Source organism: Cupressus sempervirens, chromosome 3, assembly GCF_028749045.1.
Source record: "Cupressus sempervirens isolate cs-2001-9-10 chromosome 3, ASM2874904v1, whole genome shotgun sequence".
Classification (NCBI taxonomy): Eukaryota; Viridiplantae; Streptophyta; class Pinopsida; order Cupressales; family Cupressaceae; genus Cupressus; species Cupressus sempervirens.
Window position 1 is genome coordinate 951,832,953 of NC_143120.1, and position 19,476 is coordinate 951,852,428.

At 34.1% G+C, this 19,476-nt stretch overlaps 2 protein-coding genes and 1 pseudogene across 2 annotated transcripts; all 3 read right to left on the reverse strand.

Moving 5' to 3' along the window:
* Positions 1–5,147: 5,147 nt before the first annotated feature.
* LOC149569887 (translation initiation factor eIF2B subunit beta-like) lies at positions 5,148–6,194 on the reverse strand (annotated as a pseudogene).
* Positions 6,195–6,819: 625 nt separating this feature from the next.
* LOC149569888 (uncharacterized) lies at positions 6,820–9,473 on the reverse strand. The gene is made up of 5 exons (XM_089817027.1): positions 9,188–9,473; positions 8,412–9,061; positions 8,004–8,315; positions 7,512–7,853; positions 6,820–6,936 (listed from the first exon to the last, which is right to left on the reverse strand). The coding sequence occupies exons 1-5, from the start codon at positions 9,471–9,473 to the stop codon at positions 6,820–6,822; spliced, it is 1,707 nt and encodes a 568-aa protein (XP_089673153.1).
* A 3,014-nt stretch (positions 9,474–12,487) lies between these two features.
* On the reverse strand, positions 12,488–13,554 carry LOC149569889 (uncharacterized). The gene has a single exon (XM_089817028.1). It carries the CDS (start codon positions 13,535–13,537, stop codon positions 12,488–12,490), a length of 1,050 nt encoding a protein of 349 aa, XP_089673154.1. The 5' UTR covers positions 13,538–13,554.
* Positions 13,555–19,476: the final 5,922 nt, after the last annotated feature.

Sequence of the window (19,476 nt, forward strand, 5' to 3'; positions counted from 1 at the left end):
TAGGAATAAAACATTAGTTAGCTAGTATGTAATAAGGGTCAATAGGCATGTCATTAGAGGTAGCTTGTCAGCTCATGTACCCTATGTATAATTAATGATAATATGATTCATGTACACCACATTTTACTATGTTAGTTGCATGAAATGATGAATACATAGATGTCAGAATGACAAGGTATGTTATATACAAACCTTATTTATATGCTCGCACCTAATCCTTGCATAAACAATTCATCTAACAAATTTAAATTGACACACTCAATACGATGGTGTAGTAGGATGTGTTTAAATATTGATCGTGAATTATTATTGAGTTAAGTACTTTGAATTGGCCCTTAGACTTACTAAGAGTTCCTCATTTTATGTGCTTACTAATTCGTACTATGAAACTACTTTGAATCTAAACATGCTTTGATAATAATAATATTGATAGTGAGAAAGTGAGCTTATGGTGAATAATTAGATGTAATAATGTAAAAAGTAAATGTAATAGTATAGTAATTATAGTAATTAAAATAGTAAATGTAAAAGCATGGCAATGTAGCTAGATTAGTTAGTAGTTGATGAGCTAGATAGTTAGTAATTGTCTTTTGTTAGAGTGAGTTTAATTTATGTATTGAAATAGTAACTTTTGTGTTTAGGAAACTGTAGTGAGTGTTAGTTTGGTGAGGAAGCAATGTTGATAGAATGCATAAGGATGAATAAATAGTGTAAAGAGGGAGAAAATGACTTAGTATTGGTCCAATCTTCGAGAGGACCTATAACCACTAAATTATGGATGCAAGCACATGATACACGTTTGGCACATAAAACAAATTGTTTATTCCATAAGTTGTGTATAGTATGTGTTGAATGATGGATACTATCAATACAAGTGGCCCCTTCTCCATCATGTAGACTTCGAAGCTACCTTTGGGGCATATCTTTTCTAATTTCCAATGGTTAGATCCAATATAGTGTGGTAGATAAGTGCACATTTCCTTATTTGACTAAGGGTGCTCATGTGATGAGTACTAAATCTAAATTCTCTAGATACATGTGTTTAATCGATTAAGATATACTACAATTCCACACCATATAGTAATTGTCACATTAATATATATTGTAATGATTAATGAATGCATGTACATTGGTAATGAGAATAATAAGTAATTTTGATCCCCTTCCCTTACATGCTAGAATCACGACCTAGTCCATATGATACAACTGACAAACCCTAATAGAATATTAGTATTAGAGGCTTGTTAGGATATGAATTACCTCACTAATTTATGAGCGTTGTATCTTGAACTTGCTCCTTTGACTCGTGATGCTAACTTGAACTAGACTGTCATCCAATCTATTTGAAAACCACCTATAACTAAAATGTTACAACCGGATGACACTATCCACATGAGCCTTGAACTCCTATTCAATGATAACCTTGTTTTACAATATGTAATTTCTTATGCAACTTCAAAAGCTACAAAAAAAAAAAATTTGTTGTTTTTTTACTAGTAAAATTTAGTGCATGACACATGATCCACGATAAATTGAACAATACTAGATACTAAATTAATATGTATATCATTGTGCACATAAATGACAAAAATATATATCAAAATACATGTATCCATAGACAAAATTTTACACAAATATATATCAAAGATCATGTATCCATAGAAAAAGTACTCAAATATATATCAAAATACATAGATCCATATACAAAATGTGGCTAATCATGCCATCAGAATGTGTATAATATCAATGTTTCTGTATACAATGTGTCATATTCCATCTCAAAATGTCTCATGATGCATCCTACGAAAACTATACTATCCTAGGGTGTTGGTGGATGATCAAAATGCAACCTCTTCACTGCACTAGGTGGATCAGATGCCTCTTACATAAACAAAAAAGGAAAACCCAAAGTTAGACTACTAAATTTATATGATTCTATGTATCTAACATTGAATAACTCAAATGCATAATGATATTTTGTGTAATGGAGATTAATACTATCAAAATTTCATAATAAATACCTCTCTTGTCGACCTCCTATGCCAGTCAGGAGTCCTCTCGTATGCCCTCAACAATGCTATTACCTCTCTGATTGTGGGTTGTATATGTTCAAATACCTTTGTCAGATGAATCTACAATTTAAACTATAACATTATAATTCATAGCATGCTAAATTTATAACATATTTAATCATGAATTCAAATGACAACTTACTATTGTAGGCTCCTCCTCAAGAGTGAGTGGCTGCATCATCAAATCTACATAATTGTCCCATCGGACCTCATGTGCACTAGGAGTCTCCTATGAGATACAAAATAGTAGTGGTTAATATCACAGAAATCAGTTTTTAATTTATTTATGAAGATAAGGATAATAAAAAATAAATGATACTTATACATACAATGGGGCTCTCAGTGCGAATGGAAATCCCTTATGGTCTACGACGCAGAGTCTGTACAGGCTCATCACCATTAGCGATGCCCTATATACAATAAAGAATGTAATTAAATGGGATTACCACAAACATTTTACAAGAATGCATCAATATTTAATCAAATAGAAAGTGCCTAATTACCTTTCCTTTGTCAGTGTGTGCTGGCTCACCCTCCACACTTTGTCCCTCCGGGACAAGTGCTACTTGCAAGATAAAAGAAAGATTAGCAACCATATATGCTCCAATATCAAATAGAAAAAAAATGTGAACACAACATAATGTACCGTAGATGTCTCAAGGCCAAATGAAGTGGCCGAGATCATGGCATCATCAATCTATTTGAGCTCCTCCTCGGTCATCAACTAAACAGGAATGAAGATCACATACATATAAAAGTCAATATGGCTTAAAAATTAAAATTACTCTACTATAAAAATTAACTTTAAATCACATATGTCATAACAAAAAAATATATACACGTACCATCACCAAAGGAATCCATGCCTCTGCATTCCCCTCCTCTCTCGCATCAAGGTCTGTAGCCTCTGCATGTGTGTCTGGTATATCCTCGTCTAATACAAAATGATACTCAAGAAGATCACCTATGGGACCCAGGAAAATATTCTTGCACATAATGCAAGTGTGAGGTACACAAATATGTGATGAGGTAGCCGATGATGAACCGACACTAGCATCATCAACACGAGGAGACATGATTGAACTAGCCTGAGATATCATTAGGCTACTCAGCCTATGAATGACTCTGATAGTCTGAGAGCTAGCTTCTATCATAATATCTGTATGCTGCACTCGAAGAGGAGGGGAGATATCAGGTGGGGGGACAAAAGTGCCAGCTTTCTTCCATTGGGAAGAGGGTCTATCCTGAGGAGCTCCTAGTCCTAAGCCCATGTTGGGCTTCATGCTCCAATAGTTCACTTTAAGTTTCAACACAAATTCAGCATATAATTTTCTAAGGAAATAAAATGGTCTATCTAAATTTCCATGTGGAGGGATATCAAAGACCATCCACCAATGATCCCAAAAGTTTGCATGTATGGCGTCATTTGTGCACCATTTAATCGATAGTTTGGATTTTTTTGGGTCAACTGGTAAACCCTTTGGGTTTGCAAAAAGGCTGGCCAAATTGTCTTTGCTTATGTTGAGGGCCACAACCTCATCATAATCCAAACCATCATCAAATATCTCGTGCATTTGATCACGCCAACAAAGAGCGGCATTTTGTTGGTTTGTAAGGGTTTCAATGTTATCCACTATGGTGTTTAACATGGATAACATAGGAGCCAATGTGGGTACATTATTATATGTTCTATGCAAACCTCTCAACTCAGTGAGATCTTCATTTATCAAATCTTCGATTCGAGGAGGGTTTTGAGGGGGTAGAGGATCGTTTGGTGGACGGTTTTGTGGAGGTACTGGATCATTTGGTGGGGGGTTAAGAGGAATATTATTCCCTGCCTCAGTTTCATCATTCTGATCAGCCATTCCTATTGAATTGAAAAACGTAATACATATTAAAAAAAAACCTTAATTTTAACCTTTTTTTTCAAAAAAAACCTAGATTCAACTAAAACAAACAAAATCATGCTAAAATCTATCGAATTTAGATTAAAAATTAGTTTAAAAAACAAAAAAAACTTACCTTAATATCCAATATCCGATTTTGTATTTGATATCCGATTGTGTGCTAATACTAGCCCCCGAAATGTGAGAAATAAGGGCCCGCGGGTCTGTTCTTTTTTTTAATGTATGCTATAGGTATCGGATATCCAATCGCGCCCATATCTTATATTTTATATATAACATATATAACATATTTTATATTTTATATATAGCTTTGAAATATTATATTTTATATATATTATAATATAATATAATACATTATAATATAATATTATTATTATAGTATAATATTATTATTATAGTATGTTGGTTAACAGTTTGTCTTCTCATTAGATTTATAATCCCTGAATCTTCTTCAGGCCCAAGGTGAGAAAACAAGAGAATGTCACCAACAAATGGGTCAGCATATATGTACAATCACTGTCCTCTGAATTAACAGATACAACTCCCTGATTGTATTAAATATTCAATGAATTTGTTTTTATCAATCACCAGATACATTGAGTAATGAAATTAACTAAATTACTTTGTCGGCACAAGCAATTCAGGCTGGATAAAATGAAGATAATCTATAACCCCTAGTAGAATGTCGATTATAGATCATCACATGAGTTTTAATATCTAACTAATTCTATTCTATTTTATACGAAATGCAGATTCTAATTGGCGAATAGGAGCAATCCTATATAATGAAAGGAAAATAGACTTACCATTACTGTAATTTGCTTGACAAGAAATAGAATTCAGGAAGACATCACAATATCCAAAATATAAGTATGCTTTCTATTCAAAAAAAAAAAAAATTGCCACTAAAATAATACTGGAATAACAAACCAATAAGTAGGCTAAGTAAATGGAATTACTTTGCTACCTTCCCATTCGCCCCCCATCCACCATTCCTTTTCATAGCAATATATATAGATCTTTCAATACATCAAGCTCATAAGGGCTCTTGACTTTTCCTCTTCTTTGAATACAAAAAGATAAAATATAGAGAAAAAGACTTTTCAAATTTGGGAACTCAAACAATCACTATTTGAATTTAGTTTTCTAACCATTTTAGATAAAACTATTATGACTTGAATACTGTTGACATTCTTGATGGTGATTTGAGGTCATTAAGTAAAACCTCTGGATTGTGCGGATACAAAGGACATAGCTTGTGTGTACCAGCTAGTACAACAAATGGAACAGCATGTCTGTGTGCTGCTAGTGCAACCATATGCAGTCCTACTGGTGCAATCACTCCACCATTGGCCAAGACCGCATGAGCACCTACTATAACCATATTCACACGTGATATCATAGCAAAGACTGCTGAATCTGTAATTACAGTTGTTTGTAAATCTTTTGCAACTAGTTCTTTAGCAAGAGCATGCCCTTGATATCTTGGAGCACCTTCTACAACAAATACTTGAAAAGATCTCTTTTTCTTGGCCTCACAAAGGAACTTCATCATAGCCTTTGAGTGTGCTAGAGTTAATATCACCTCATTCTGATGAATATGTTCCAATGCTTGCTCTTGAATCTGAGAATAATAGTTATCAATTTCTTCAATCAATTCATTGACGACCTCAATTACACCATGTTTTAGTTTCCATCTTTTTGAGTTTTTGTCAGAAAATTTGCTTTTTCCTTTAGAGTCACCTCCGGAAGAACCTGTAGAAGAAGCAACTTGTGGTCCAAGAATAGACTCAAGAAGATTATGTAGGGAAGGAGCTTGTAATGTACTCCTATTTTCCGCAGCCAGAGCAGCAGTAGATAGCTGTGATGGGTTTTCATGTTGAGTGTCATCTTCATCATCACTGTTAACAGAAATGTCTAAGCCCTTAACATCTGTTGTTGCCAAAGCTACATCCTCATCACGAATAAGATGTAATACACGTCTCACGATGTTCCCAATAGCTAGCTCAATGGGATTAGCAACAATGAGTTGCACGCCCACTGCTCTTACTGCTTGAATAAGGGATGCAGCCTGATTAGAATGTGGTACGCGTTGTTGACAAATAACTGACCTAAGTAGAACTGCAGTTTCTCTGGCACTAGCCTATGAACCTTCTACCTACCATCGCTTAAGTTTGACCACAAAGTCATTAACTGCTGACTATAGATCTGGCATCTTTCAGTTCCTTATCTTAACCTGATGTGATCCTTATGGATTTGATACATCGCCTTTAGCTGACATTTGTAACTCCTCTTGCCAATGCTCCAGATCACCGCCTATAGAAAGAGTGTAAGGCTTCAACAATTTCTGATTATGACTTCCCATGTACTTCTGAATTACTCTCTCCATGCATTCGTATCAGCCGATCATAACTAATGCCTTTCTGCCTCTAACTTCAAGCATGTTGACTTGAACTTCTATACCCTCTATTATCAATTTATCTTCCTTTCTAAGGGCATCATCAACACCTAAGGCAACATTAATACCAATGCTTGATCCTAGACAAATTGGCTTTATCACAACCTTGCCATAGCGAATGTCTATATGTAAGGACTGCCCCTTTCTAGATAGCAATTTTTTTGGAAGTGCCCCCTCATGAGACATTGGAAGGACTAGAAGGCTAATTCCTCCAAGAATGTTCAAAAGATGATGAACTATAAGTTGGCGATGCATGTCTCCAAGAAGAGGTTTGTGATAATCTACCACTTCCTCTGCTGTGCCAAGGATAGGTGAACTTTTGAATACCAAGGACATGGAAAACTCCATGACCTTATGAATTTTTCTTAGAAACAATAGTGCATCAATCATCTTGAGAAAGATTCTCATCGGCTCCCTTGTACATGTCTGGAGAACATTTCACAACTCTCATCTGCAAAAGATCATCAATAAGAGCACGATATCCTTGCTGGGTAGGGATCTACAACCTACCCAATATGAACAGACCTTTAGAACAACCCAACCGGCTTAGAGAAGAAAAGGCAATGATAGGGAAACCCGACAAGGACAACTTACCTAAAGAAGACTTAGACCTAGACTCTTTTGATTTACTTGACATGACCATTAACACAACTCATAACATAGAAAACCTAAAATTTAGGCAACAGCTGGCTCCATCTAGGGATTTAAGTATGATAATGCTTGAAAGGGCTCAGATCATCTTTGGTTTCGCACATGGGTCAACAACTTGATGAAAATGAAAACTAACCTAACATGGAAAACAGAAACAAGAACAAAACACATTAACCAAGAATGGGAAAAAGGAAAACCTACCTAACTAACAACTATGCAGGGGTTACCTGCTTCCCATTATTGCATTTGGTACAATTTTAGGTCCTGCCCATTATAAGAGTATGGCAGCCGCTCACCTGAAGGATAAGCCAATTTGAATGAATTATTCTGATTTGCCTGTACAATTTGAAATGGGCCTTTCCACAATGATTAAAATTTTGAATGCATTCCCCTAGGCTCCTGTCTTTTATCCCACAATAATACCAGATCACCTTCCATTAACTTTCTCGGCCTTGCCCTTTTATCAAACAACTTTTTGACTCTGCTTTGGTGTTCTGTAATTCTATCTACCATATCTGCTCTTTCTTCCTGTAGCTTTGTCAGATACAAAATTCTCCTTTCTAATCCTTCCTTGAACACACCATCTTCAATCGTAGTCTTCAATTTATAGGTAGCTAACTCAAGTGGTAATGGTAAGACAACTTCAACACCATAAACTAATTCAAAAGGTGAAATCCCAATAGCTCTTTTCGGAGTAGTCCTATCAGCCCACAATGCATCATACAATTTCTTGTGCCAATTCCTTTGATTATCTGAGACCAACTTCTTCAAGATGTTAATTAAATTCTTATTACTGGACTCTACTTGTCCATTTCCTTAAGGGAAGTAATCTAATGAATGACCAACCTATATTCCATTATCATAACAGAAAGCAATGATTTCTACAGAAGTAAAGTAAGATGCATTATCCATTACCAGTTTTGCAGGAACTCCGAATCTAACCAATATTTGTTCTTTGATGAATTCACAAACCACTGTAGAAGTAGTCTTTTTCATTGCCTTTGCTTCTACCCATTTACTAAAATAATCTGTGGCTGTTAAGATATAGGTATGTCCTTGACTTGAAGGAGGATTTAAAGGTCCTATAAAATCTAAACCCCACTGCTGAAAAGGAGCATCTATTATCACTGGTCTTAAAGGTAAAGCGGCCAATTGTGGCTTTCCTGTAAACAACTTACATTTCTCACAATTTGCAACCCATTTATACGCATCTTTAAACATACCCGGCTAGTAATAGCATTGTTTGAGAATCTTAAATGTAGTCACAGTAGAAGAGAAATGTCCCCCACAGGCTTCATCATGAAAAGTCTTCAATAATCTTACCTGTTGTTCTTTATCCACACACCTTAAGAAAGTGCCATCTATTGCTTTCTTGTACAAAACATCATCAAATATTACGTACTTCAAAGCTTTATTTTTTAGATCTCTCTTTTGTTTTGTTGTTAAACCATCAGGACACTCACCATATGTCAGATAATAGGCAATGTTGGAAAACCAAGGATCTTGTAAACTCACCATGAGCACTTTATGATCATCTTCAATGTGTTGATCCTCTGCCATAGCTTTGGAAAGTGCATTTCCTCTTACTAACTTCGTTGGTTTTATGTCTATATCAAACTCCTGTACTTTAGCAATCCATGTTCCTTTATGATTACAAACCACTTCTTGCTGAGTCAAGATACTTTTTACTTTTAATTGAACTGTTCCTGATTTAATTTTCCTTTCATTATCTGATGCATGTTCTTCTTGCTGATCACTTTCAAAAAAAAGGTCTGCAAAAGGGCCTATACCTTCAATAAATTGCTGAATATGTTTATCATCATAAAACACTTGCCAAGATTCTTCATTATTAGGGACACTAGGTCTGAACAAAACCTCCATTCTATACACTTGATCTTTGAAATCAGGATGAGGCAACAACAAAGATGCAGATACGGCCAGAGAATCTGCTCTAGTATTTTGATCTCTAGGTACTGAAATTATTGAAAATGCTTCAAAACTCTCAATCTCATCCCATACCTTATTCCTGTAGTTTCTCAATCTATTATTTTTCACAGAATACTATTTTCTGATTTTTCTTACCACCAATTCAGCATCACCTTGTACTTTCAACAATTGGACTCCTCTTTGCTTAGCCGCTTCCATACCAAGAAAGAGTGCTTCATATTCTGTAATATTGTTAGTGTTCTTGAAATCTAACTTATAAGCCAAGCATGTAATTTCTCCATTAGGAGCAATCAATACTACTCCTGCACCAGAACCGGCTTTAGCACAGCTACCATCAAATTCCAATATCCATATTTGTTTATCATCAAAATTAGTCTGATCTTTTTCTTCCTGAACATTAGAATCATCAAAGAAAAGAATGTAATTACCAAATTGCATTTCCTGATAAAGTATTTGGGACCTAGGATCATCTGACTTGAGCACAGTAAACTTGGCTTTTTCTTCCGGCTCTAACTTCACTTTCTTATCTGCTACTTGAATAGTTGTAGTAAACTAGTCTAATTTAATTTCTCCACCTATGTCTTTACAAAAGCTTCTACTGAGAAGCATCCCATAGTTGGTAGGGATATCAACCACAAGTATGGTGAGTTTTAATCTTTTGGAAGGATAGGCTGCAAGGGCAACTTGGGCATCTTTTATTTGGCCGACTAGGGGCACTTGTTTTGCATCCATTGAATAGCATCTACCAAAAGCTTTAGTCAAAGGCAATCACAAGGCTTTAGCTACTGATGCGGGCATGACATTATCAGAGGCCCTTGAATCTATAATACAATTACTCAATCTATTGCCATTAATAAAAAGAGATATATAGAAGGGTCCCAGTTTTAAATTTGAACCAGTAGCTAAAACAACGGACTCTTCTTCCTGAAACAACTTAGAAATTGAAACACCTTCTTCATTTAAGGATTTACCATTGATATTAGCATTGACAAAATCATCAACCTTATTCGTAGAATGTTTCACTAATCTTTGAAGTTGATCAGGATTTGATTTCAAATAATCAATGGGAGAAATCTGAATTTTACTTTCTTCACAAAACTGTACAATGTCAAAAGAATCAGATGACTTACCTCTGTGATCTTTGTGAGAAGAAGTAGCTGATATATTATTATCTTTACCAATTTTACTAGAAGATGCCTGATTCTTATTAGGTACAACATTGGATATTTGATTTTTCTTCTTCTGATTTCTAGTCAGCATAGTGAGCTGTGGTCCATCCAATGTAGCAAAACAATCACCTCCATTTTCTGAATCTAACTCATACTCACAAAATAGATTTACGGAGTCACCATGTAGAGCATGGTCATCATCACTTTCTGGATATTCTATTCTCTGTTCTTTCTCTTCTTCCATTTGTCTATACCTGATCATATCTACGCATGTGTCTCCATCATGATCAGCTCTAAGATGAAAAGCACACATCACATGTTTCTTAGGAGGAGCCTCAATAGCCAACCTCTGTTGTGGAGCAGGAATTTGTAAATTCTTATTCCCACCCTGATAAGGCTGATGAAAAGAATGAGTAGGCTTAGTGGCCTGTTTCTTTAATGCAATTAGTTCATTTGATAACTTCTGTAACATTGTTTCAATGCTGTTTGAAGTGCCAGTTGTGCTATTAGAAAGCCCAATATGAAGGTCTTTCTTCCATCTCCCAGAAGCTATCATATCATCCTCCATCTCTACAGCTAATGTTTGAGCCGTTTGCAAATCAGCTACATTAGCTCTTCTTATTTGGTAGCCAAGTTTAGGAGGCATAGAACTGATGTAGAAAGTCTTCTAATTATCCACTGTAGGTGTACTGGCAGTTGGAATTCTTTTTATCAATTTATTAAATTTGGCATTAAAATCCCTCATAGATATAGATGGTTCTTTCTTTATTTGAGCTATCTGTAATAACAAGACTTGAGCATCTTCAGTACTTTTATACCTGTCTTCAAATCTTTGTTTCATGTTATTCCAATTTGTTATACATCCTGCAGGAAAATCCTAAAACCAATCTACAGCATCATCTACAAGAGTATCTACGAACATTCTCACCTCAGTGTCTTCATACTGAGGATTAACTACACTGCAAGCCTTATGAAAAGCACTTAGATGTTGCTTTGTTGAAACTGTACCGTCACCATTGAATTTTGGAAAATTCTTCCTTGAAGCTCTTGGTAAATCATGATTATCTGCAAGGTTCAATGGTCCTATTGCATTTCCCCATGGAACTGCCATGTTTGTTATTGCTAAGTTTTGTATAGGTGTCTGAATGGAAACTGATAGGGGAAGAGCAATATCGTGTAACAACAATGAATTACAAGTGGTTGAAATGAAAATTCTACCTATTGGAGGAGAGGAAGATTTGCTTCTTCTTGCTCTGAAAGAGGCTTGCATAGGCAATTGCAATTCTTTAGGATTCTTGACTTCAAACTCCTTTGTTCTCGTTATTCCTTTTATGAATCTATCATCCAAGATAGGAAAATTGACCTTCTTAAGTTCTTCGTACACTGGGTCAACTTTTCCCTTTTGTTTCGCACTCCTGGTAAATTTGGAATCTAGGGTATTTATAATTCTGAGAAAAACTTCTAATACTCTTTATTTTCAAAATCTTTTCAAGTTCTCCCCAGTAGAGTCGCCAAAACCTGTTGGTTAACAATTTGTCTTCTCGTTAGATTTATAATCCCTGACTCTTCTTCGGGCCCAAGGTGAGAAAACAAGAGAATGTCACCAACAAATGGGTCAGCGTATATGTACAATCATTGTCCTTTGAATTAACAGGTACAACTCCCTTATTGTATTAAATATTCAATGAATTTGTTTTTATCAATCACCAGATACATTGAGTAATGAAATTAATTGAATTACTTTGTCGGCACAAGAAATTCAGGCTGGATAAAATGAAGATAATCTATAACCCCCAGTAGAATGTCGATTATAGATCATCACATGAGTTTTAATATCTAACTAATTCTATTCTATTTTATATGAAATGCATATTCTAATTGGCAAATAGGAGCAATCCTATATAATGAAAGGCAAATAGAATTACCGTTACTATAATTTTCTTGACAAGAAATAGAATTCAGGAAGACATCATAGTATCCAAAATATAAGTATGCTTTCTATTCAAAAAAAAAAAATTGCCACTAAAATAATACTGGAACAACAAACCAATAATTAGGCTAAGTAAATGGAATTACTTTCCTACCTTCCCATTTGCCCCCCCATCCACCATTCCTTTTCATAGCAGTATATATAGATCTTTCAATACATCAAGCTTGTAAGGGCTCTTGACTTTTCCTCTTCTTTGAATACAAAAAGACAAAATATAGAGAAAAAGACTTTTCACATTTGGGAACTCAAAAAATCACTATTTGAATTCGGTTTTCTAACCATTTTAGATAAAACTATTCTGACTTGAATACTGTTGACATTCCTGATGGTGATTTGAGGTCATTAAGTAAAACCTCTGGATTGTCCAGATATAAAGGACATAGCTTGTGTGTACCAGCTAGTACAACAAATGGAACAGCATGTCTGTGTGCTGCTAGTGCAACCATATGCAGTCCTACTGGTGCAATCACTCCACCATTGGCCAGGACCGCATGAGCACCTATTATAACCATATTCACACGTGATATCATAGCAAAGACTGTTGAATCTGTAATTAAAGTTGTTTGTAAATCTTTTGCAACTAGTTCTTTAGCAAGAGCATGCCCTTGATATCTTGGAGCACCTTTTGCAACAAATACTTGAAAAGATCTCTTTTTCTTGGCCTCATAAAGGAACTTCATCACAACCTTTGAGTGTGCTAGAGTTAATATCACCTCATTCTGATGAATATGTTCCAATGCTTGCTCTACAATCTGAGAGTAACAGTTATCAATTTCTTCAATCAATTCATTGATGGCCTCAATTACACCATGTTTTAGTTTCCATCTTTTTGAGTTTTTGTCAGCAGATTTGCTTTTTCCTTTAGAGTCACCTTTGAAAGAACCTGTAGAAGAAGCAACTTGTGGTCCAAGAATAGATTCAAGAAGATTATGTAGGGAAGGAGCTTGTAATGTACTCCTATTTGTCGTAGCCAGAGCAACAACAGATAGCTGTGATGGGTTTTCATGTTGAGTGTCATCTTCATCATCACTGTCAACAGAAATGTCTAAGCCCTTAACATCTATTGTTGCCAAAGCTACATCCTCATCATGAATAAGATGTAATACACGTCTCACGATGTTCCCAATAGCTAGCTCGACGAGATTAGCAGCAATGAGTTGCACGCCCACTGATCTTACTGCTTGAATAAGGGATGCAGCCTGATTAGAATGTGGTACACGTTGTTGACAAATAACTGACCTAAGTAGAACTATAGTTTCTCTTGCACTAGCCTGTGAACCTTCAACCTGCAATCGCTTAGGTTTGACCACAAAGTCATTAACTGCTGACTGTAGATCTGGCATCTTTCAGTTCCTTATCTTAACCTGATGTGATCCTTGTGGATTTGATACATCGCCTTTAGCTAACATTTGTAGCTCCTCTTACCAATGCTCCATATCACCACTTGTAGAAAGAGTGTAAGGCTTCAACAATTTCTGATTATGACTTCCCATGTACTTTTGAATTACTCTCTCCGTGCATTCGTATCAGCCAATCATAACTAATGCCTTTCTACCTCTAACTTCGAGCATGTTGACTTGAACTTCTATACCCTCTATTATCAATTTATCTTCCTTTCTAAGGGCATCATCAACACCTAAGGTAACATTAATACCAATGCTTGATCCTCGACAAATTGGCTTTATCACAACCTTGCCACAACGAATGTCTAAATGTAAGGACTGCCCCTTTCTAGATAGCAATTTTTTTGGAAGTGCCCCATCGTGAGACATTGGAAGGACTAGAAGGCTGATTCTTCCAAGAATGTTCAGAAGATGATGAACTCGAAGTTGGCGATGCATGTCTCCAAGAAGAGGTTTGTGATAATCTACCACTTCCTCTGCTGTGCCACGGATAGGTGAACTTTTGAATACCAAGGACATGGAAAACTCCATGACCTTATGAATTTTTCTCAAAAACAATAGTACATCAATCATCTTGAGAAAGACTCTCATTGGCTCCCTTGTACACGTCTGGAGAACATTTCACAACTCTCATCTGCAAAAGATCATCAATAAGAGCACGATATCCTTGCCGGGTTGGGATCTACAACCTACCCAATATGAACAGACCTTTAGAACAAGCCAACCGGCTTAGAGAAGAAAAGGAAATGATAGGGAAACCCGACAAGGACAAATTACATAAAGAAGACTTAGACCTAGACTCTTTTGATTTACTTGACATGATCATTAACACAACTCATAACATAGAAAACCTAAAACTTGGGCAACATAGTATAATATTATTATTATAGTATAATATTATACGATTATAATATTATAATAATAATATTATTATATTATAGTATAATAATTATTATTATTATAATATTATATTATATATTTAATAACAATATTATATAATAATATTATATTTAATAATATTATATTATAATGTATTACACTGTTATAATATAATGTTTTTATATTATTATAATATAATAATAATAATGTAATATAATTATCAGATATTCGATATATAATCGTATATCCGATAATATTGGATATCCGATATTAGATCGGATATCCAATATGGCTCAACCTTTCCTTCCAGGCTTGGTACCTTGATAGGTGAAAAAAAGTCAGAGCGGATTTTGAAGCACTTTTAGACGTGTTCAAACTCTATTTTTTTCACATCGCCACTTTTTGGCACACCATGATCCTGCACATACCCCTCTATAGGATTAAATAACCCATAATTTAATCCTATGTCATTTTGAACACTAATTATTCTTCCTAACTAACTTCCTCAATTAATTAATTGGTTCATCATTCACAAACCATGGAAATTCTCAATTTCCTAAGTCATATTTTCCTCCATTAATTCTATTTTCACTAATTTCTATTTGTGTGGAATAAGGTATTTTTTAATTCAAATATTTCACACAATATTGACATCATCATGACACATGGGTGTGAAACCTCGTGGATTCTCCTTTGACACTTGGCTAAGATATGTCATAATCCAATATTCTTATTCTCTTACGCACATCCATATTTGGCTTCCATTGTCATAGATTCTTAGCTTTAAGTGGGTTTGAGGTGTCATATGACGCGTCATATATTCTCTTCCATCTTTAGCCATGTTTGACTTCCAAGTGTCATAGAATCCTACACTTGGCATCTTGTGTCATATGCATCATGGATTCTCAAAGGAATCTCTTGCCAAGTAACATATCCAAGGGTGACAAATCCAATGCTCTTACCTTGTGTGTTGATTATAAAATGAGCACTCTTTCTCTTGTTTTTGGTCCCTCATTCTAATGTCTTTTTAGGTCCCTATTTTTCTCATTTTTTTCACTTTTGCTCTCACATTCAAATCACCTCTTCAAGTATTCTCATAGCATTATCATCACTATAGACTTTTTCTTCAACATTGTGTGCACTATAGGCAATTTGGAGCTACATCATATGGACAAGAAAGAAGGACATGGGAGTTACAAATGAAACAGGGAATTTTAGCTTTGTTTTCTTCTTTTATTCATTTGGCTTTCATGGTAGACTAGAAAGTGTCAATGCACATTTATTGAGTTTGTGATTTGCTCATAGTATGTTAGACATTAGCCTGTTTTCTAAGTCCTACACTATTTACTTCATGTATGCATGATTATACCTTGATGATGATTATTTACAATGATTCTAGTTATTTGATGATGTTAGTTAGATGGATTATTTATATGTGTTTTCTTATGGATACTTACCCCATACTGCATCTGTATGGTGTGTGTGTATGTTTTCTTTATGTATGACGTTTCTAATGTGGTTAAGGAAGGGAGTCATAGTCACCTGCTAGTCGGGATCTACATGATGTACCACTTCCTATCGTTGCCTATTTAGTTTAGAATATATGTGTTTGTAAATACATAGATTTTATATAGATTGTAGGTATCGAGTATTGACTTCCTTGAATTACCAGGATGAGCGTACCCTATTGCAATATCTCAATGGTAAGAGAGGGGAGATAAATTTTTGAGTCCAAATACCTTAAAACCAATTGTCCTAGAAATTAGGGCTAGTATCTAAGATGATTACCCTTCCAAATTCGTCGTATGACGTAAATTTGTGATTATAACCCTTGAGTTTGATTTTATATGTTATATTTTATAATGGGTTTTCATATTTTGTCTTTTAGGTCTTTGGTATTTTTTTGTTAATTAAGTCAAATTAAAAGATTAATTAATGATTTAAGTTAATGTAAAATTATTAAGATAATTTCAATATTTACTTAATTGCAAATTAATTAGAAAAAATAAATAAAATTTAAAGAGAAAATTATAGTTTTATTTTGAGAGTGTAATAATATTTAATTAATTTAATAAAAATATATAATTTAGGAGATCATTTTAAAATAAATTCTAAATATTATTATTACTTAAGTTAATAAATAATATATTAAAAATGCTTCAAAAATTATTAAGAGAGAGAAAGCAGTTATTTAATCAAATTTATTTTAACTAAAATTGCATAAAGTTTATGCATGTAATTAAAATATAATAAATTAAATTAAAAAGAGAAAGCAAATAAATTTAATAAAGATATTTTATATTGCAAAAAGAGTGCATGAAAATGTAAAAAATAAGTAAATAAAGAGTTAAAGGGTTGTGATCAATGACTTCCCTCTGGTGATTGCACAATTAGTGCCTTGAATTTAGGGGAGAACTCCTTTTCAACAATTTAGAGTTTATTCTCCGTGAATTGGGATTTTTGGAGAAAGAATTTTCAGAGAGAAGGCTTTGAGAGAGAAGAAAATTCTCTCACAATTTTTTGGTGGTTGCGTATTAGCATCAGATTCAGGTAGGGTCTTGTGTTTTGTTCGCACAATGAATTATGTTTGTCAAAATTCTTATCTCTGTCATGCTTTTTAATCTATTTTTCCAAATTTCGTTTGTGATGAATCTTTCAATCTTTCATTTTGAATGTACTAGTATTCATATTGATTTCTTTTGTATTTGTGAGGATTGAAAATTAGTAAAACCCTTGTTCTGTAGATTTAAAAGTCATTAATTAAATCAGGAAAGGTTTTGAAAAGAAATTGAAATTTTAGATTGAAAATTTGACTGGTTATCATATTTTTCCTATCAGAGTATTGTTAGAACTTTTAGTATATATATATATATATATTGAGGTGGGGGCAGGGCCATTAATCCGCACAGCGCAACCTCCCTAGCCATAGCCATTAATGGCTCCACGTGGCAGGTGGTACTACTGCACACAGCAGCAGTGCTACGTACTGCTGCCTGCGACAATAGGAACACCTATGGCCATAGGGGTCAAAGGTCGGCTAGCCTTTTAAAAAAAATGCGTCTCTTTGTTTTGTATTCAATTTTTTTTAAATTAAATTATTTAAAAGTTTTAAATTATATTATAATTAATTTATTAAAATTTTAATTTAATTAAAATTTAATTTAGTTTAAATATTATTTAATTAAAAGTTAATTTTAATAAGGTTTTATTAATATATTCATTAATATATGATAAATGATTTTAAAAGGGTTATTATTGAAATATAGTTATAAACAATTAATTTAATTTAAAAAAATTATTTATTAATTAATTGTCAATAGAACGTTATAAATTGATAATGAGAATTCTCTATTTAAAATTTAATAATATTATATAATTTCCAACTAATTATTTAATAATTATTATTTAAAATTTGACAAAATCTTTAAAGAGATAATGCTCATTTTAAGAGTTTATGGTAATAAGGCATTCATATTTAAATGAGAAAATGGGTTGAGTTGTATGGGAATATAGTAAACTTTATCAGACCAAAAATGTACAATGAAATGGAGACTTAAACCTAATTGTGAACTTAGACTATGTGTCTTCAAAATCAAATAAAACTTTGAATTACACTATTTGTTAAGTGCTTTCTTGTATGTTAGATTTGGGGATGGACTAGAGTGTTGACCAATCAAGTTGTTTTACCAGAGGCTTGTGATTTCTATGTTTGTGATGTCTTGATAATGATTTGATCTTGATCTTTTAAAACTCAACTGTGGTAATGTGTGTGGTATGCTCTATGATGAGTTTGGATTTATTATTTGTCATTGCTTAGTGTTCTTATGTGAAATTGAGGTGAATGGTATGACATATATGACTTAAAACCTTTGAGTCTTCAATCAATTATTTTTGGGATGCTTTCCAGTTGCCTGTAAAGGAGTGAGGTGTTATTGTGAATTACCTTTTTATGCTTTCCAGTCACTTGTATAGGGCTGAGGTGGAAAATTGTGATTCTTTGATTTGTAATTTTATGAGCCTAGGGTAGGTAATCTATATGTTAAGTTGGGAAGTGGCTTGCAATGGAGTTCGAGGCCCTAAAGAGGATGATGGGTAACCCATTGTAAGTAGTTAATAAGTGAAAACACTTCACTAAATGAGAGTAAAATGAACCTAATAAGAATCTTTGTCTTTCCTCGCCCATGCCTTGAGTGCTAGTATAGACTAGGATGGGAGTAGAGAGGACGCTTGGTTGCAACCTTGCATCATTAGTATGCCTTGTCAGTATGAAAGGATACTAGTGCCGCATAGAGTCACTAGAGGGCTAGAGGATTAAAAGACTAGCCGAGTAACCCTAGAGTTGGTTTGTGTAATGACACTTGCCCACTAGCAATATAGATTTCCTATGTGTCTTTGTTTGCCTCTGGGTTTAGATATCAGTTTATCTTGGAACCTTTGAGTTAGATTAATTTTAGGATTTTCCTCAAGACATAGATATTACTTTTGATTTTTGGGATTGATATCCTGTTTGGGACTTGAGACTATCTCCTCAATGCAGTGGGAGTGGACCTTTTTGGGTTACCATGCGGTCAGGTGGTAGTGCTATTTACTTATACCATTGAGATCTATCCATAGATGTTGTGGTTGGAGTTCCTTGTTTTGCATTTCCTTTCATTCTATCTTTGTGTATTATGATGGATGGTTATATTTATATGATGGATGATTTTACTTATTGTATTATACTTTGTTTCATGAATCCAAAAGGGATGATGTAATCTAAATTATAAATGTATATTCTTTCAGCCTTTCATACCCTATGACATGTATAGTGGATGACTATGCATTCTAAATTTATTGCCAAGTGGCATTCAGAACAAATGTATACTATTTAAATGGACTTGGACTCATATTTATTTTTATATGTGAATGTGTTATTTATTGGACTTAGTTTTATTTAAATTTAAATGTGATTCAATGTCTTGGGATCCTTAAGGAATGTAATCTGTTATGTTTTCTTATGT